The sequence below is a fragment of the Pollachius pollachius genome (genome assembly GCF_949987615.1).
Source record: "Pollachius pollachius genome assembly, chromosome: 6".
Classification (NCBI taxonomy): Eukaryota; Metazoa; Chordata; class Actinopteri; order Gadiformes; family Gadidae; genus Pollachius; species Pollachius pollachius.
In genome coordinates, this window is record NC_136939.1 from 6,745,770 (window position 1) to 6,767,109 (window position 21,340).

At 46.3% G+C, this 21,340-nt stretch overlaps 1 protein-coding gene across 1 annotated transcript; it reads left to right on the forward strand.

Annotated features, from left to right (window-relative positions):
- Window positions 1–7,623: 7,623 nt before the first annotated feature.
- ttll10 (tubulin tyrosine ligase-like family, member 10) lies at window positions 7,624–20,294 on the forward strand (the record flags this gene model as incomplete). The annotated part of the gene is made up of 11 exons (XM_079739028.1): window positions 7,624–7,681; window positions 14,214–14,343; window positions 14,601–14,719; window positions 14,963–15,080; window positions 15,657–15,742; window positions 16,784–16,979; window positions 17,313–17,484; window positions 17,698–17,838; window positions 18,114–18,230; window positions 18,557–18,650; window positions 18,885–20,294. The coding sequence occupies 11 exons, from the start codon at window positions 7,624–7,626 to the stop codon at window positions 19,844–19,846; spliced, it is 2,193 nt and encodes a 730-aa protein (XP_079595154.1). The 3' UTR covers window positions 19,847–20,294.
- Window positions 20,295–21,340: the final 1,046 nt, after the last annotated feature.

Below are 21,340 nucleotides of genomic sequence, written 5' to 3' on the forward strand. Positions count from 1 at the left end.
CTACAAAGGCACCCCCACCCCTTCCTCTCGGCCCGCTCTCCTGTTTTCCCTGGCCCGGGCTTTGTTCACCTGTCGCTCCCACTGTCAACTGAATGGGGTATTGTTGGGCCTCCAGGAGAAAAACTGGGTGTGTGAAACGACGAGCGAGAGAGAAAGGAGAGTACAACAGAGAGAGAGGAGAGAGGAGGGAGGGCAAAGGGCAGGTATTTCAGGTTACGGCGGCGGCGTCTCGTGCAGCTCTAGGAAGTGGGTTAAAGGTTTTTGAGCCCCTATACTGCCTGATAGTATCGCACATGGACACACACATTGCTGGTGTTTTTGGGCGCGCTACATGTGCCGTTTTGTGTCATTTGTGCGGGCTCTCTCGTGCTGGATGAGTCAGAGGTTGACGGTGGTGCAGTTTGTGTTTTCAAAGGAACACAAGAGGGCCATTCCCACAGGAGCTGGAGCTGACATCATAAAAACACGCAATCGCACACACACACCCGCACACGCACACAAACAGCCACACGCACACACGCCCATACACACAAACACACACACACACACACACACAAACGCATTAACACAACAAGGTACCTGGGGGCGGATGAGAGGAGTGCAGGGTGGGGGCAGGTAAACTGTAATAGAGGGAGTTGGCAAAGGGTGGGATAAAGTTTGGGTCTCAGCTTCCATTGGCTGAGAGCCGCGCCGGAGACACACCTGTGAGTGCCAGAGGCTAAGGAGATTGGCTGCGACCTGAAAATTACACCTGTGGGGGGAAGGGGGCCAGGCTACATGTAAACCAAACCCTTTACAAATTCGGTCTCTCTTCTTGAGGAGCTTTACTCGCCTTACAACGACTGAAGGGGACTCTTGGAGGACGACAAACAACGCAGACTTTAACCGAGCGATGCAAAGACTCGACGCGCGGTTTAACTCGCCGGGCGGACCTCCTGGGTTTGGCCGGTCCCCTTTCCGCGTTGACTACTTCCCTGCGACGGCGTCCACCTTTTGAGAATAGGGAAGGTTTTCACGAGGCCGACACACAGCAGAGGTCGACCGTCCTTCAAGCAAGAGGAACGACGAGGAAGACTAGCCGACGAAGGCGACCAAGCCCCTGATACAATGACGCCTCTTGTCTGTGGTTTTTACGGCTCGATGAACACACCTGGGAAGGAGCCCCGGTAACCTACTCACGGTGATTCTCTCTTTATTCTACTTTTAACATCTTTAAATATGGCAACCTGTTGCTCAGCTAGCTAGAAGGTAGCGGACATTTGTTGTTTTATTGATTAACAGCCACGTACCACAAAGGGGAAACGCGGTGGCGGACCCAAACTAGGTCACGTTAAGACGCTGTTGTCTGACGATATACAAACATCCAGTTAGTTTCGATGGGAAGGAACTTTCTCTGTATCAAATTCCAGTTCCATTTAAACAGGGAGAAAGGACAAGAGACAATAGAAAGCTAACTCTCATTCCTAAACTGGATAGACCAGTTGGGGCAGGTAAAGGCAAACTGCCAGACTTGTCAAATAATATGGATGTGAAATCTGGTTCCTTTTTTACAATGTTAACATATATTTTGTCATAGGATTGGATATATTAAAGTTTTAAATGAATTAAAAACCTAGCCTATTTAATGAGCAATATTTTCTATGGTTTGTTTTAGAATGGAAACGATTTAAAACTTAATTCAATAGTTGTAGTTTGATCAAAGGGTATTTCATTACTATGTGTTAACTACAGGTTGATTGCAATTACTGCTAAAGGGATATATAAATACATTACAACTAGTATTTACTCTTTCATTGACTAGCTTTTAAAGATTGAAAATTGATTAAAATATTTAGAAGAAAATTTTGAATTGAAGACTTTGGCCTAGTGCAGATGTGTGTCTCGTAAAATGTCTGCTCAGCTCATCCATTTTACCTGCCTCCAAGCCTCCCCTCGCAAGTTCAGACTGACAAATGTTTAGTCAGCTGAACTACTAAGTCAGTTTCAACAACAGTTTCTTTTTTTAGGGCATTTATTCAGCAATCCTTTCTTTACATTAAAACAGGGTTTTTAGACGTTTACTTCTGCACTCTGAAACGGCCTTGGGGAAAATGGAGGGAAAGTGTGGAGTACTGTACTGCAGTGAAGGCAGCGCGAGGTGGAACACTGTGATTGGAGGAAAGGGAAGCATTTGTTCAATTCTTTCATCCACCGGAATAGCAGTGAGTCACATGATTGTGAGCAAGTGTACAAAGGGATGACAATAGGGCGGGCAGTACGGGAACAGACAAGGTTACAAAATGGTGGCCTTACTTCTCAATGGTGGCTTTTAGTGTGTTTACTTACAGTTGAGCACTTGAAGCCCGAGAGTGAGGGACACACATGAAGAGGAAAGGCTATCACTTATCACTAAATGGGGTTATAGGTCAACTTAGAGCAGTTTTTCATTCAATTAATTGCTTGAAAGACACTATGACATAGTTATGTGATGTCATTTAAGTTTAACATTCTTACATCAGACATTGCTTACAATAGTAAACAATTATTAAATGATTAATTTAAATAATACAATTTAAGAAATATTTAAGAATTTAAACCATAAATTCTGTAGTTCATATATATATATTTTTTTAATTTCCACTTCCTCTTTGGCAGAATCCAATTGAAAGAAAGAATTCTATAAAGATAATTATTAAACAATTTGCAATTATTTCCATTATTGACTACCTTGCAACTTATAACACACATACATGAGAACATTTCAAAAGCGAAAGAAGCATAACTTTAAGGAACCACCTGTAGCTTCAAAGGCTTTAGTGTGAAAAAGCGTGTACTGGAAAGTTTAGCTAAACTTTTCCTAATGTTTCCCAGCGTTCCGCCAGCCCATCAACTAGGTGGTAGTGTCCACCACCACTTGAGATATGTCCCACTCTTAACTAAGGTTTTGGATTTCAACCTGCCTTTGTTTCCCCACAAAGACACCAACTATTGATTAAGGGCAAGGCAGGTGTAGGCCTACCTATAGGCTTGTTCATTTCACACTGGAGTCAAATTCCAGCGGAGAGGGCCGGGTTACCTGGTCACGCCTCACCACCACGGGCCCAAGCATAAAGCCACGGCCCAGTGCAGGCCCCAGTGCAGCGCTGGGAGCTCCCAGGGAAGACAACCAGTGCAGTGTTAGGACAGGGGGATGAACCCCAAGCAATGCTAATCGAATACCACAACCAGCCTTTATACAGAAGAGAGGAGGACATTGGGACAAAAGCAGAATTACAAAAATGCTACAGACTACAAAAAACGAATTGTGAGGAAGTTAGATGGTTTGAGTCAAGCTGTTTGCTCAGGTAACACTCTTGAAACAGTCATGGTTCCCTTTGGTGTCCATTTTCTTCCAGATGATTTTAACTTTTCCGGGCTAATCCTTTATCTCTTTTTCCCTCTCTTTCTCTCACTCACGCCCTCCCTCCCTCTCTCTGTCTGTTGTTCCTCAAAGGGCCCGCCGCCATGGTTTGTACCACTGATGATTAACTAAATAGAGTCTGGGAGAGCAGGTCTACTTGGCTTTCTCATTTCATGGGGTCCTGACCGACCGAGAGGAGTCCATCCAGCGCTCACAGGCCACTGGTTGGAAATTCAAGACCTATTTTTTTCTCTCTCTCTCTTTCTTTTTCATCCCCCTCCCCCCCCCCCCCCCCACCTTGCTCTCCGGCCGTACCCAAACTCCCAGCCGTCGGTTTTGTTACATTCTTTCCTTGTGGGTACCTTTCATGACGGTAAGGTTACAGGTGCGTTCTCCATTTTTGTTCTCCATCTTGTTTCAGCGAGCTCCTCGTTCCCTTATGTCTGACTCATGTCTCTCGCTCTCTCTCTCTCTCCCTCTCTCTTTCTCTCGCTCTCTCTCTGTCTTTCTCTTGCCCTACTCCTCTTCTTGTGATCTCTTTTTACTGCACAATGTCTTCAGTCATCTTTTACGTAACATGCATTGAAAAGTCGAGAAAGTCTGTCGTTTTAGAGAATTTCCGTATTGTTTCCCTGTGTCATCGTTCGATATACACTGCTCCTATTGTGTTAAGAATGCAGGTGTTGGCACAATGCCTTCATTTTTTATGTTAAATGAGGCATAATAACATTAATTTAAGGTAGAATAGCTGAGGGTGCAATGTTTAACGCCATGTACCAATGCCGCAAGTTATTCAGTAAACGAGGGCCATTCAATGACCTTCTGAACACACAGACACACACACACACACACACACACACACACCCAGCAGCATTCCTGCAGCCTTTCCTCACACGGCAAACACTAAGACAGGAAAATGGATTGGTCTGGTCATAAACGGTTTAAGGACCTCACCTCTTCCATGCACCATTATTTAAACACCATCATACTGCTATGAGGATGCAGCATGAATTCGCCACACGATCGCAGTGTCACTCACTTCGACATCCCAGCATGTGGCTTGTGGATGCTCAGATACCCTCAAAAAAGGTGTATTTATTTTTAAATTGGTCACTGACATCCATTGTGTGAACGCCCTTCCAAGCACCAAGTGCCATAGATCCACACCAGTCAGAACCGGTTTGGCCAATCATTAACAACTGTGGCCCGATCCTCTGTGACAGCATGTTTAAGATGAGAGCCTCACGCAGAACAATACCTACACTAAACACTCTGAGGTAGGTGGGTTCCACGTATCCATTTGAGACAGAACCAGTTTTTTATTCATTCACGGTTACTATTGTATTAATGTGCAATCATTGCATGATAAATATATCAGACCTGATATCTAAGAAATTCGAGTGACATTTCGTATCAACTTCATTTGTGCCAGGTAGGACTAACAGTTGTACTGGGGATTGTGCTTATATAGGGTGTATGTTTACTGGGTGGTTATCTCCATCTTACGAGGCAGCATTGGATGTCATATCCCTCTCTAATACTGCCTGGTAATGATGATGATAGCCATCTGCTAGCAGCTAACACACACATACACACTAACAAACACACACACGGAAAGACCTGTTGATTTGAGCAATGTTAGCACGGCATACTAGCAGGACCTGTGTGTGTTGAGGGTGTCATCTGGAAGAACCGGCTCCCAGGACCCATCTTACCTGGCAGTGCTTGATTGTATGACTGGTCTTCTAACACTGTCTGGTAACGATGTTTCCTGGGGGCCACATGCGACACCATGGCCCTGTTGTGCACCAATGACCTTTTCACCACTGTGCTAGTGGCAGATTAGTTTCACTTATGGTAAATTGATGCTATTAGATATATTCGTTTGATGTAGAGAGTGAAGCAGATATTTATATGTGTGTATAGTATTTATATTTATTTGTGTATTATTTATTTATGTTCATGTATTTTTTAAATTCTATATTCTTCTTCTATGTCCTGTAGACATTAGAATAAGAGAGGAAGTAGAATAGTAAGACATGACGATGGACAGGAGCAGTGTAGCTATTAGCTGGTTTAGCATTGCGGGCATCTCAGCTCTTTATTTTAAAGCTATGTCCGACAATGACAGACTTGACTTGCTACAGTCCTCCCCCCCCCCACCCAACCCCACCCGCCAGGAAATGAGAAAGAGTAGACTTTTGCTCCCTTGAGCTCAACTATTATTTTCTTTACAGCTTTACTTCCCTGTCCTGTCTTTCCCCCCCCCCCCCCCCCCCCCCCTTATTCAAAGAAAGCCCGCCCAGCCTAGTCAAAGAATAGCAGGCAGTTGACGGTGGTTCCACCGGTCGTGCTGGTAGCCCCTCCCCCGCACATGCACACAAAGTGCTGGGTGACAGTGATTGGTCGAGCTGCACTCACCTGCGTGGTTACATCCTGTAACTGACACATGAGCTCACCTGAGGAACTTCCGGATATTAAAAGAGGTGAAGCCATTGTGGGCCATGACTCGATGCAATGTCATCTTTTACACTTAATAGTACGTTTTAAATGCCAACGACAATCCCTTTGTGGCATAAGGCTTAATTTATCGAAAGACTTTATAACACCTCAGCAAATAACTTTCAGTGAATATGTTTTTTTTTTTAAGGATTGCAACGCCTATTCTGCACTTCCTTATTTCAGTTGTAAAACATGTTTGATGCCCTGTCAGGGAAGAGGTTTCGAAACATGCAGTGACCTTTTAAATGATAGACAGAATCATTCAAAGGCAAACAAACATGGAGCTGCACATTTCTTTTGTTTGTTTAAGGAGGGTGAATTACCCCCTCAAATATTTAGACACACCTTTATTTGCACATTTAGCGCCACTATCTATGCTAAGGGGAACTGCAATAGCGGGCTTTCAATGCTGTCAGGCCTTTTCTCCTAGCTTGTGTCACACTGCTGTGTGAACTGTTTGCCTGGCTGAGGAGCTATTAGCGCTGAGCATAGCTGGCTGAGGCTACTATCCACACGCTTATGATTTTGTATTTATTCACGGTTCTGATGTCAAATGTGTATATAATATTTTGGAAAGGGTGACAAGAACTGGGGCAAAGCACTAATTCACGCTCACCTGCTGTTCTTCTGCCTTGTTCTCTGAATGCTTTCTTTTGTGATCTGTTTCAGCTCACTTCCTTCCTCTGTGTGCAGGTGAAGGTGAGAGGTGCTCAGCCACTTGATAGACGTCTTACCAGACACGGTTAGATTTAATGATCTGTGTCTAATACTGTCTGGTAATGCCGTCTATTAAGTGGCGCTACCTTCTACTCTCTCTTACTTCCTTATTTCTCACTCTCGCACCCAGGGGACGTTGTTTTGTCTTTTGCATATGCAGACCTGTCGTGAACCATGTTGAGGTGAAAATGTCGGATGTAGGGAGACAGTTAATGGATAATTGATCCACATTTCCTGTGAACCAATGAAACTATGAACCTTGCACTGGAAGAATGGTTGAGTTTTGAGTTTCCTTCCATGTGACTCGTGTCAGAGTTTCACTTCTGAGCAGCGACCCGTGAGACCACGGGATTCTGAGCGAGCCGATTGGCTGGTTTCCTCTCCAGCAGAGGGCTAAATTGGGTTCCGCCATGCGTTCGATGCAATGTACTGTAACCACTGGGTCTATTTTAAAGCCCTGAGTGTTTTTATTGTTTCCCTCTTACCTCCAGGGTTACTATCGTACTCTAAATGCCCACACTTTCTTTGTTTTTAGTGACTAATGCTCCTAATGACTAATGTAATGTCAATAAATACAAATTCAAATAAAAACAAATTAATGTCAAAAAGCGATGCCTTGTGTCATGATTTCTTCTTTGGTTTTTGAATTGCTCCCTATGTTATAAAAGAAAGTGCCATTTAACTAATTTTCAGGACTAGTTTCTTTATAAAGTACAGACAGGCAGTGTTACCTTCAAAGGACACGTTTTATAACGTGACAAGCCCAATACCCTTATCACATTTCATTTTATTTTTTGTTTGAAAGCGTTGACAAATCAATAAGCCAAATAAAGTGTGCTTCATCTATCCAAAGGAATAGGCTTATGCTAACAACCCTATACACAAATCCAACTGAACTTCGAAGGATGCGACCAGACAGCGAGTGATCCACTGTTTAACTGTAGTCGTGCTCCATCCACCAGCCTCAGTAACAACAGCCGCCCATTAAACATACAGTTGTGTTTCGGGCGTTCACGATAGTCAGTATGACTGCCGGCATGGGCAGGATCGCCAGCTGCAACATGGCCCACACAATTCCGGAAGGCAACGCAGTTCTACAGTCATGCTAGCTTTTAAACGTCTACTTAAAAGCTTTCCTCTTTCAACCCTTCTGTGTTCATTGTGTTGCGAGGGTGGGGGGGGAGTAGGGTAGGGTGGGGGGGACTCCTTGCTTGGTGGTGAGTGGAATGCCTGGCCTCAGTCAGGTAGGCCTCAGGCTCAGGTTACAGCCTGAACAGAGGTCCTTTCTAAACGCCTCATTTTTGCCTCATAGCAAACAGTCCGGGCCTCATTGTGTCCCCGCCTGTGTACCTGGGGGGGGGGGGGGGGGGGGGGGGGGGGGGCAGTGGGTTTAAGCCAACTGCAGCTTAGCCTAGCTTACTGTACCTTCAGGGAAAAACAGACACGGAACAAAATATAAAGCAAACATTTATTTTCAAATCACAAGACCTCAATCTCTCTCTCAGTCTTTCTTGCCGTTTGTCTCTCCCACACGCACACAGGCCATAGATAAATACAGCCTGGAGAGGGTTGCTGTTTAATTAGGCCTGCTAGCTCAGGGGGTTCAGTTGACTAAACGCACCTCTGATGTTATCAGTAGAAGCACAAACATAGAAGCCATTTGGCAGTTGACTACAATGAGGCCCTGGGCTGCATGGGATAGGAAACCCTTTTATTCACCTGTCCTCAGCTCACAACAGGACGATTCACAGCATTCACCTCAACAACAACACAACTCATCGCCATTACTGCTATCTGCCGTTTCTGAAATCAAGACTTTTAAGGTTATTTTTAACAGCGCATTCTATATGGTTAACATGTTTGAGATATTTCAATTTATTTGATCCATTTATTTGATGAATGAGTGTCCTGTGTTCACGAGTTCATACTTGAAATAAAACATCGGCTTTACGAGGCCGCATAAAGAAGTCATTCGGGATTTTACAGCGACAATTATCATAATGTCTACAACGCCTTGTGTCCCGTGAAACAGCAGCAACTCAATGACCCAAAATAAGGAGAATCATGAATGAGATCTTGAACTTGTGTGTCGTCACGCTGGCGCACATTCCCCAGCGCTGGCGGAGGGCCTCGCCAAGTGGATTCCAGCGCCGGCCCGGACACGCTCGGCGAGTCACCCGACCAGATTCCTGCCGTTGGTTGGCGGGTTGGAGGACGTGGCCATAACCACTCGTTCCAGGTTTTTCCAGGTTCTCTCTTACCGACAGACGGCGGCGGTAGATGACGGTGACGGTGACGGTATGTGCGGTAGGCAGGGCTGCACTGACATAGGCTGAGGTCGTGGGATGGCCTTTTGTTCATGAATCACGGAGAGGTTGAAGCAAAATACGTTGTGTGTGGATGATGTTTTTGGTGTTTTTGGAGGGGTGAGGTTGGGGAGAGAGGGAAGTTGTTACTATATCAGTGTTTAAGGATGAGGAGACAGTGAAGTTGTTATATCAGGCGAGGTGGGGGGGGGGGGGGGGGAGTTTTCATATAAGCTGTAGGTGAGGTTGAGGAGAGGAGGAAGCTGTAACTTTAGCATCGGGTGAGGTTGGGGAGCAGGGGAAGTTGTTAAGTTAGTCGTGGTTGAGGTTGGGGAGAGGGGGAAGCTGTTACGATAGCATCAGGTGAGGTTGAGGAGAGGGGGAAGTTGTTATGTTTGCCCCCGATGAGCTTGAGGAGAGGAGGAAGTTGTAACGATATAAGCGAGTAAGGTTGAGGAGGGAGAAGTTGTCACGTTTGCCATCAATGAGGTTGAGAGGGATCAGTTGTTAAGTTACCCGGGGGTGAGGTTGAAGAGAGGAGGAAGTTATTACGTTGGGCACGGGTGAGGTTGAGGGCTAGGATGTAACATTCATCAATTTCGTGGGGATAGTGCGCTGAATTTATATCTCCAACCTCCAGATAACATGTAAACCATCACGATAACATTAGACTATCTATCTACAACATAATATTTGGGGTGGAGAATATGTCTATCAGCTTTCAGAATAAGAGAGTTCTAAAAGTAGAAAACAAATGTGGTTGTTTCAAAGTGTATTTTCAGTTTTAGTGGTTCTGTAGGCAAAAATGCCAACCTGCAAACCAACAGAAACACTCAAATTCCCTTTATTTCCCACTGCGCTGACACATGGCAAAGAGTTTAGATTCTGCAAGGCCCTATCTCATGTTTGCCAATATGGTTGGTTGTACAATATAATATCGACATTACATAATGGCTTTTTTAGAACATGATGCTATTTGAATAGCAATGAAGGGTTGATAAGGTGGAAGCTTAAATAGCACCTGTACGGTAGTAGTGCGTTTGTCTAATGGCACAAGTCACCAGAGAGTGACTCAGATGTAGGGGACAGAGCAGACAGAACACTCCCTGTCTGTAATTTATATCAGTTATTCATCTGCATGTTTGATATAACCTCTTTACACGTCTTGCCATGTAGAACAATTTTTTGGATTTTATAAGAAAATATCTGAGGAGAAAGTGCTGTATGTATGAGACTGTTTTTAGGTCGGTTATCAGGTGCATGTGGCTGTTGAGGGAGTCTCACAGATCAGACTCCATATCTAAAGACTAATGGCATACCAGCCCAAATCTGGGTCAACAGGGCGTTTCACTTTCTTTCGCTCCATAATTATTCTGACCAAGCATTATGCTGCATCTGTCAGAGCGTAATTGGCAAACACAAAGCCATCATTAGTCAATGGTAAAAAGACACATTGTCCACTACCAGTGAAGGAGTTTATGAAATGTGATTACACAGTTTTTCACTGTCTACTTTTTTAAACACACAGAACCCTCACACACACACTCACACACACACACACACATACACACACACACACACACACACACACACACACACACACACACACACACAAACACACACACACACAGACACACAAACAGAAACAGACACCCTCATTATCAAAGCTGTAGGCTCCAAGTTACCCCAAACACTGTGTGTGTGTGTGTGTGTGTGTGTGTGTGTGTAGGTGTGTGTGTGTGTGTGTGTGTGTGTGTGTGTGTGTGTCTGTGTGTGAGACTGGGGGGGGGGGGATTATGACACAATGTGAATGAGTTTATGAAATGTGATTTCAGTGTCTCCTTTTAACACACACACACACACACACACACACACACACACACACACACACACACACACACACACACACACAACCCCCCCCCTCCCACATACACACACACACACATAAACACACACCCTCATTATCAAAGCTGTAGGCCCCACCGGGGTGTTGTCAGGGAGATCCTGAGTAGCAGGAGTAAGAAGCGCCATTCAAAGATTTCTTTAGCTGGAAACTTAACTCCAAGCCTTCCACCACACGGCTCCAGACTATCTAAATAATGGGTGTCTGAGGCACCAGCGTTGGAGGCTGCACCACTACAACTTCTTCCTGGTGAGCCAGGAAGTTAAGATAACATGGGAACAGGCAGGTCTCCAGGTAGATGCACACACACACACACACACACACACATAAAAGCAAACATGCATGCACACACACACATATATGCAAGCACACATGCAAGCACACACATACATACACACGCACACAGTTACGCATGCACATGCACACATGCACACACACACACACACACACACATACATGCAAGCACACATGCAGGCACACACATACACACACACGCACACAGTTACGCACACACACATGCACGCACACACACATGCAAGCACACACACACACACACGCACGCATGCAGACACACACAGCGTTATAAATGAGCATGCCCAGTGGTCGACACACCGAAAGACACACACACACTCACGTGTACTCAAACATGGCACTCATGTAGGCACGCCCACACACACACACACACACACAAGCACACACACACACACACACACACACACACACACACACACACACACACACACAGACACACACAAACACAATCACAAACACACACACACACATAAACATTCCTACTACACACTTGAATAATTCAACTCCGACTCCAATACAATACAATTAGCAGACACTAGGGGGCATACAAAAAACATACTTGATATGCAGACATACACTTTGATATGCTGAACTCCACCTATGCAGAAGCCTAGTAGGCACAGAAACACACAAGGTTGGAGGGGCTTCAAAAGTCAAACTATACGCTGCGCTGTGTCTATCCGATGATTGCCAGAATCTGTCAGAATCCGTCTCGCCCTGGCACAACGCCAAATATTTGTAGATCAGCAAAGAGGAAGCCCACAGGTTACCCCAACTCTACCTTGACTCAAGGTTAGACAGTGTTTCCCACTGCCTCCCTCTGCCTCTCATACAGACGCCTGAGCCCGCCCCCTCCTAGAATAGGCCAATATATCTTGTTATCTTACATTTGCTGTTTTTAGGGTTTGACACACACACACACACACACACACACACACACACACACACACACACACACACACACACACACACACACACACACACACACACACACACACACACACACAGACACACACACACACACTGTTATCTGCTATCTGAATAAACAGCTGCTCTCCGTAACACTGACCACCACTGGAGACCATGTTGTGTTTGCGCAGCCAGTTTCTGATTGGTCGGGAGGCTGAGGTGATACGACTGGCTGAGGTGATACGAACACATATTCCAGTGGGCAGGACGCCCACACACTTATCACATACATCCCTCACAGATAGACTATGAGTAAATTGTATGGTTGTGTAACGTATGTTTGATCTAAATGGGAATCCATGCCCAGTCAATGATCTGGGAGGGTGTTGAAAGGAAGAGGGGGTTATGGGTAATTACTAACCGTGGCTGGGCTAGGCTGGGTGGGGTAGGGCTTGGTCACATCACACACACAGAGAATCATTAGTGGATTTAGCATACGAAGAGCGTATGCTATGTGGATTAAGTGCATACTTACTTTGGGGTGGATTCAGACATTTACAACACAGACGTACAAAGTCTGTACAAACGGCCCACAATAGTTACATTATTTTATGGTAGAAACAAATAAATCATTAACTCAATAGGTTGTGGTTGGCTATGAGACATTTTTATACTATTTTCCTTTTACTATCCACCTTTCCTTTTTCTTATTGAATGCTATTTACTGTTTAAAAGGTTTGTCTACACAACCCCCTTGCAATGGTAAAATGAGTTTTCTTGAGTCTTATATTACTAAAGAACAAAGACTTGAGTGTAATTAATATTGAATGAGGCTAATGTTAGAGTGGGCTATCAGTCCTTGTTTGCTGTGTATTGTGTTTGTTCTGCTGCAAATTTCATTCTAGAATTAGCAACTGTTGCTAAGGAAGCCTGGCAACCAGTGATTGTTTACCCTGGTAAGTCAGCGTAACCATTCTCATTGCTTGCTCAGCAAAGTAATAGAGTACAGCAGCAGCCCATGGCAGGGACAGACCGAAGACAGAGGGTTTGGCTCTTGCTGCAGGTCACTATTCAGCATTCTCTTCAGTCTGTGAGTAGTGGTTGTTTATTTTGGCCCCACTCTTGGACACAATATAAGGAATGGCTGAGCACTTTTTGAATGGATGTCGGCTGTGTGTCTGGCTGTGTCGGTTTTGGTGTCTGTAGAACTGCGGTCAAAGTTCACTGCCTTCCAACCGATTTGAAGCATTACATCTTAAACCTATTTTCTATTTATTGTTTTTTCTCAAGAGCACTAAAAGAGTAAATGAACGTGTTGCTATGCAAAACAACTTCCTTAACAATTTGCCAGCAGTTCATCATCAGAATATTAGAAAACGTTCAAGACATTGCCGGTTGTTTTGTGTTGTTGGTGGCGGCCGTTCTCAAGTAGAACAACAGCATGAATAAAAGAAAACACAGGGTGTGCTTGTTTTACACTGCAGGGGCTCCCCAGCGCACCCTGACCCCTCCCACCATCCACCTGCAGACCACGAGGTCACCTGACACCTGTGGAGGGTGGGCCCTGATGAAAATAAAAATCCATCAATAATTTGCGCCTGGCCAAGGGGTCAAGCGACCGTGATGTCATCAGAGACTTACATGGAGCCAAGCCGTGGTGAGGAGGGGGAGGAGGAGGAGGAGGAGGAGGAGGAGGAGTCTGGGGGAGACACACCAGGAGGAACTGTCCCTGAGAACGAAAGGCTCCAGGTTGATGAAGGTTCTGTGGAGAGGAGTAACCAATCACTGAGACAAAGCTGGGATGGAGCGCTAGGTGTGTGTGTGTTTGTGTTGGAGTTTGTGTGTGTGTGTATGAGTGAGTGAGTGAGTGAGTGAGTGAGTGAGTGAGTGAGTGAGTGAGTGAGTGAGTGAGTGAGTGAGTGAGTGAGCGAGTGAGCGAGTGAGTGTGTGTGCGTGTGTGTCTGTGTCTATGTACACAATGATTCCGTTGCCTCAAAACCTGACTTGTCTCTTGGCTGAAAAAAAATAAGTCTCTGAAGTCAGAGATTCTCTGGATTCAGTGTTTTATCATTTAGTTTATGAAGTTTGTCAAGGCCTCGGTACAGAAACGATATGTTTGATAATGCCTAAGGAGAGCTCGACTGCCCTGGGGTTTATCTGATGTGTCTGTGGTGAAACCCAGCAGGTGGCTACATGCTGGCATCAAACAGCAACAGGAAGTCCTACCCCAGGAGGGAGAGGAGGGTCAGGACCCTGGAGCCCCGGGGGCCTGGAGGGCCCTTCTACTACATCGGAGGAGCCAACGGGGCCAAGATGTACGAAAATACACTCAAAAAAAAATAAGAAAACGTTTAGCAAACAAAGTGTTTATCAAAAATAGAATAATTCTGTGTAAACCATGAAAGAGGTTTAAGTATGACCAGCCTTTGTGTTCGTTGAGCATTTATTCGAAATCAGAATGAAAGCGATTTCCTATTTTGTAAAATTCAACCAAAAATAATCAACATAAGTGCCACTTTGTAAGTCCCCATGTGGTGTAATGCAAGCCCTTCCTCGTCTTGTGTGAAAGCAGCGTGAGCCGGTACTGTGAAGACAAGGGCTGGCGGCGCATTCACGACCAGCACAGGACGGACTACAAGCTCAAGTGGTGTGAGATCAAGTCACGAGCCAACTACTACCACTTCAGAGAAGGTACTGCTACCATCCGCTGTGTCACTGTAACTATAGCTTTGATTATGTTTTGTAATGAACAACCAATGACTCTTTTCTGTTCCCACACAGAAGGATGGTTCTAGAATTGTATCAGATGCATGTTATATATATATTAGTAAAAATACATACATGGTGTTGGTATCCAATGTTATGTAAATTAATCATAACGAATTTGCATTTATATGACATCAGTGAGTGCTGTTGTGGTTGAATTACACTCAGGGCACCAGCTCCTGTACCAGATCCCCAACAACACGGTTCTGACCTCCAAGATCGGGCTCCTCAGCAGCCTCCGGGAGTATGAGCGCGTCTCCACCAAAGTCAACTTTCAGGGGCTCAGGTATGAGCTAGTCACTGCTCAATACAATAGTGACTCCAAGAACTCAGGTATAACCGGACTTAGGACTCAGCTATAAACTGGTCACTACTCACCACAAGAGTGACTCCAAGACTTCGGTATAAGCTGGTCACTATTCACGATGATAGTTTCCTAATCACTCAGCTCACTTATCACTATCAGCAAACAATAAGCTGACTTTCTTTGCCCATTAATAATCATAACACTCACTTTGAATTAGCATTGAATGACTCCGTGTAGCTCTTCATGTTGGTTATGCGGATGTTCTGTTTAAGTCTATAATATGTCTGTATTGATTATAAAATGGAGTAAATATGTGCTTGAGTTTTAATGACATTTTTCAAATTCAACATTTGTAGAACTTCTTACCAAATCCTTGGATTAAAACAAACTTGTGTGTGTGCTCTGCCCAAGAGGCCGATGCTCCAAGCGAGAGTTTCTCATGTCCACTGCGGGCTCCTTGGTGGGCCCTTGGCACGCACGGTGGTGTACGGCATGCAGCCTACAGGCCACGTATCTAACCACACGGGCGTCGCCTATTCCCGATGATCTCTGCAGGAGACTGAAGATGGAGCAATTCTTCCCTGACACGTTTCGCCTGGACCTGAGTGAGGAGAGGGAGGCTTTCTTTGCTCAGCAGAACGGTAAAGAGAACCGGAAAACATGCTGAACCCGGCAAACCGCGACACCGCCTGAACCGGGTTTCACTCGTGGTTCATGTCAAAGGTCAAATCAAAATCAGATCAGAGTTTATTGATCGTATGTAGCAGAGAGATGTATTACCGTACAGAGAAATGCTTTGTCAAATGTCAAACGGAGGAAAGAGAGAAGGGATAGAGAGATACGAGCACACAAGTTAGCACTTTTATAAATAAATAAACGGAAGAATAAGAACAGAATAAAGTTTGAATAGTGGAAAAAGTGCAATAGACCGATGTTTGGTAGAAAAAATTGACAATGGGAAGAGGAGTTATAATCCAAACCACTTGTGTAAATTATTCAACAGTGAACCTAGGTGTCTGCAATCATTAAGATTGCAGACGTTGGAAAAAATACCGTTCTCCAGTTCCCTTGAGGACATGATACAATCATCTAGAGGCCATGGGGTTGCCATAGAGACAGATTTGCAGAGGGCAGGGCCACGCACAAACACACAGACACACAAGGAAGTGTTTCACCGTAGAGGCCAGCAGTCCAAGCACAACACAATTCTTCAGTCAGGCGTGTGTATATCCCGGTATACCGTGTTCCAACTAAACAGTGGGCCAAGAAATCCTCAGAGTTCTGCCACACAATGGATCTGGGATGCATGATTATTCTGTTATTTTCCCCAAAGGATTCATTTCATGAGTGTGCAGCTGAGCATGATACAAACAAAGGAATAGAGGCTTAAGCAGCAGATGAGCGGGAGAAGGTGTCATAAGCCCCAAGGCACTGGCAGTAACTCAGGTTGTCTGGAAACCAGAAGGTTGCTGGTTTGATCCCCGACTCCTCTTAGCAAAATGGTTGAGGTGTCCCCGAGAAAGACGACTAACCTTAACCTTCTCCCGACGAGCTGGCTGTTGCCTTGAATGAATGAATGTGTGTTTGAATGGGTGAATGCGAGAGACTCATTACATAGCACTGAGTGGCCACAGGCCAGATACACCCGGTATTAAATGCAGTCCATTTCTTCTGGTTGCTAGGTGTGGAGGATGGACATCAGGGGGCATGCGTGTGGATCTGCAAACCCACCGGGATGAACCAGGGGAAGGGGATCTTCCTCCTAAAGACCCCGGAAGACGTGGCCGGCCTCAGGCTGAGGCTACAGCAGCAGCAGAGCAGCAAGAGCAACCGGGGGCGGGCTAACATCCGGTCCCCACAGGCACACATTGCTCAACGGTAAGGGCAGCCCATGTGGTCCCTGAAGGGCTCCTATAGGAACCTTATACCCCCATGGTATATATAGGCTTACAGAGCAATGCTTAAATGGAAAATCATATTTTACAATTATTAAGTGGACACATATAGACACTAAAACTTTCTACACTGATCATTTATTTGGCTTTGGCTTTTTTTTTTTTTTACATTTGTTTATTACCTGCAGCACTTTAAGATGGGTGCCATTGATAGGCTTATTTAACGTTGAATGTTTCAGTATTTCCTACTGTCAAGCAAAAATGATGACATGAGTCAGCTTTGTTGGAAACCGCGGACTGAGATTTGATCTTACAGGTACGTCAACAACCCGTTACTGCTGGAGGGAAGGAAGTTCGATGTGCGGTCCTACCTCCTCATCGCCTGCACGGATCCGTACATCGTCTTCTTTCGCCATGGTTACGCTCGATTGACCTGTGACCCCTATGACCCAAGATCCAACAATCTCACAGCCCACCTGACCAATCAGGTAAAACCTTCTTGGAGGCCACTTCCACTCCCAGTGCTTATGGCGTGCTGTCCGTTCTGTTTGGCGGACAGAAGGAAACTATTGGGAACTGTTCAGTGGGAATCTCACCTAAAATAATTACAAAAGTAATATCCCGACCAACATTTCACAACATTTATGGTTTCCACGCTGCTATTCCTCCTGTCTCTTGCGCCCCCTGCTGTCTGTCCACAGTACATGCAGAAGAAGAACCCGCTGTACAGCGTGCTGAAGGAGGACACGGTGTGGTCCATGGAGAAATTAAACGACTACGTCAACGACACGTACAGCGTTGCTAAGGGTCTGCCCAGGGATTGGATAACGGGCGACTTCACTGTAAGCCTCGAGGGGCTCATTATGATTTTAATGATTGTTGTTGTGCAAGGGTCGGTTTAAAATAGGGATTAGGATGAACTCATTTATTCAAGAAGGTAGATATGTTATTTCTATCTTTTGTTTGAAATAGTATGGTATGTTAACGTCCTTTGCTCCGAATGAAAATATCACAATTTCATACCAAAGGACTATAAAAAAGATTAGAAAATAAACCACAATTTTAACCAACCTGTTTCTGTGATATTGATCTTTCTCTTGGGTTCTCCCTGTGCCAGAGGTCCATGAAGCAGATAATGTTCCAGTGCTTCCTGGCAGTTAAATCCAAGTTGGACCGCAAATTAGGCCTGTTTGACCTGCTCGGTTGTGACTTCCTCGTTGACGAAGAGTTTAAGGTGCGTAGGTTTACATTTCCGCTAAGACGCCTACAACTACCCAGGGCACAGTTTTTCGTGGGAACGCTAAAGACACACACCCAATAAAACCAGTCAGGCCACATTTTGTTAGAACATTCATAATGAAAGTAGTCCTCTTGCACAGCGATACCACAGGTCTCCTGTGGTCGCTCTTTGGGGAACCCTTCATTGGATTGTGGACCCAATCTTGTCTTGTTGTCCTGGCAGCCAAACCATAAACATAAAACCAAACCCTAACCCCAGAATATTGAAGCTTTGGTGCAACCCTCCCACGGGCCTGATGTCTCCGGTGTGTTGGGTCCTAGGTGTGGCTGTTGGAGATGAACTGTAACCCCGCGCTGACGACCAACTGTGGGGTCCTGCAGAAAGTGGTCCCCAGCATGTTGGGGGAGACGCTGGGTCGGCATCACTTATTAACACAGTGCAGTGAATTATAGTTTGTAACATCATAGAGTGTTTGAAGGCGTTTGAGGCTTTCCTCGCTCAAAATGATTATGATTGAACACAATTATTTTTTCTGATCAAACTTCAATGTGGGAATATTTGTTATACCTATTAATAGTTTGCTGTGTGACAAAATGAGTCAATTGACTTTTAATAATAGGCTGTCTTTTTTTTGCTTTTCCTGCCAAGACATCACTCTGGAGATCTTCAGTAAGCGTCTGTGTGGACAGGAGATCCTCCCACTGATCAGCCAGAGGGACTTTGTCCTGCTGTACAGCGCCCCAGAGCCCATGACCCGGGCCTCAGGCCCTGGGGGTAGGAGAAGAACCCCGGGCGGAGTCCAACCGAGCAGTACATCCAAACAGAACGCCACCACCGCCACCACCGCCACCACCGCCACCACCGCCACCACCGCCACCACCGCCAACACCACCAACACCACCAACACCACCAACACCAACCCAACCATCCCCAACGCAACCGCTCCAACCGCCACCAAGAGGCACGACCCTGCAGCGCCACGGAGACGCAGTCTGGGGAACACAAACAGAGTGAGAACCTCCTGCGTCTCTGGGACAGAATCTGAGGATGTCGGCAACCTGGATACTTCAAACTCAAACTCAAATCTCCCAGAGACGTCGTCTCCCTCTTCGACCGCTCGCCACATCCCTTCCCCCAATGACCCGCGCCCCATGATGGCCCTCGAGGTGAACACGCTGTCGTTTCCAACGCAAGAGCTCACCGCTGCCTCCGGCCGGACAGGAACACTCTCCACACACGTCTGCGGCCTTCCGCTCAAGTCCTCCCATTCACGGGTTGAACTGAGGCTGAACAAATGTTTATGGCCACCGCCGGAGTATTACATTACGGGGAAGAAGCGTAGGCCCAAGAGAGCGAGCTTGGCGTCACTGCCAACAACGAGAGAGCTCAGTGAAGGGCCCGGTGGTTCAAAAGAGGAGAGGCCTGGGGGGGCACTGTCTAGCAGCAGCTTCAGGGCCCCACAAACCATACCCTCCATACATCCCGGACGTCCCGTGTGGACAGGAAGTCAGGAGAAGGGGAACGAGGCCAGCGCGGGTGGCGGGAACACAGGTGGCTGTCTTCCCAATGGGAACAAGAAGGGGGAGCTGCGATACTGGATATGCAAATAGGGATGTTACGGCCCAAGAGACGTCTTTTGCTATTTTTTTGATGTTATTTTACTTCTTCGTTTATGCTTTTTCCGATCAGCCCTATAAGAGATACGGGATACTATGTTTCGTTTAAAGAAAAAGTTGTGCCTTGTCGTACTCAGCAAATAATCAGCTATTACCTAAGACGTTCCAACTAAAACTAAATGAATAGGTATACCATGCCTTGTAGGGTCCGTCTGAATCCAATACAATTTGTTTTGATGACTACATCATACTTCGGGATTCCAAAAGTGATCTTGTGGCCATTGTTTCAGATTCAGAAATCTATTCCTATCTACTCTCGAGTTGATCACTGGGAAAAGCATGGAGCAGATGTGTTGTCTAGGCAGTGACTAACCGCGAGGGACAATCCACAGAGGGCTCTACACCAGCACGCTGGCAGAGGCCTTTGTGGTTGTGGTTTGTTGGTATGGGGCCTTGCCTATATTGCCTTGCCTTCCGTATATTTCCTTGTTAACTGTCAACACCCCCGCCCTCATGTTTAAACACTGTTGATGCTATTAAACCCTTAAACAACTCAACGTGACGGATCATGTGTTTCCTATTTTGAGGTCATGGTGTCCCGTGTGTACATGCAAGTGTGGGCGGTACTTTCAGCAATTAACAAGTGGCTTGACGCACATTGGTCTCCTCGACCATAATGGGACCTGATTGGTCCGTGTGACACGTCAGTGCGTTGTGTTCGGGTCCCGACGGCTCTCCTCATTCGGCGGAACGAAGGAGGAAGGAAGCGGACAGCGCACACCATGTGCTGTCGCCGCAAATTCGCTCGTCTGCCCGCCGTTCCTCTTCCGACACCCTGATGCTGACGCCACTGTCTTGGAAAGAGGCGCTTTTATTTGGTGCAAGATGGCTTAGTAGCCGCAACCGCCAACTGGGCCTACTGCCTCCCTACAATCCCCTCAGATTGAATGTCCTCTTGGGGGGGGGGTCTCAAAAACCCTCCCGCCTTCCCTCTCTGCCTACCCCTGGTAGCTCCCTCCCTCGCTCTCCTCCCCTCCTCCCTTCCCCCGCTTTCCCGCTCTCCCTATCCCTCCCTCCTCCCCTCCCTCCCTCCCTCTCCCCCTTCCCTCCTCTCTCTCCTCATCCCTCTCCCTCCCTCCTTCCCCTCCTCCCTCCCCTTGTCCCATCCCCCCCTCTCCCCCTTCCTTCCCTCCCTCCCTCCCTCCCTCCCTCCCTCCCTCCCTCCTCCCCTGCCTCTGACCTGATCTGTTTGGTGGGGGTTTTGGAGAGCCAGCTACCGAGAGAGGGGCAGTACTGGGGCAGAGGGCCGGGGCAGATGGTGCTCAGTCTGTGGACGAGGGACTGAGGAGGAGAGCGGGAGACGAGACGCCCAGGGGTGCAGACAGACTCTCCAGGCATGGGGTGCTGCAGTATGACCCAGAGGAATACGGCAGGCATCGACGAGGTGGGACCAGACGAGATAGAACTCCTGGAACTCACTGGGGAATA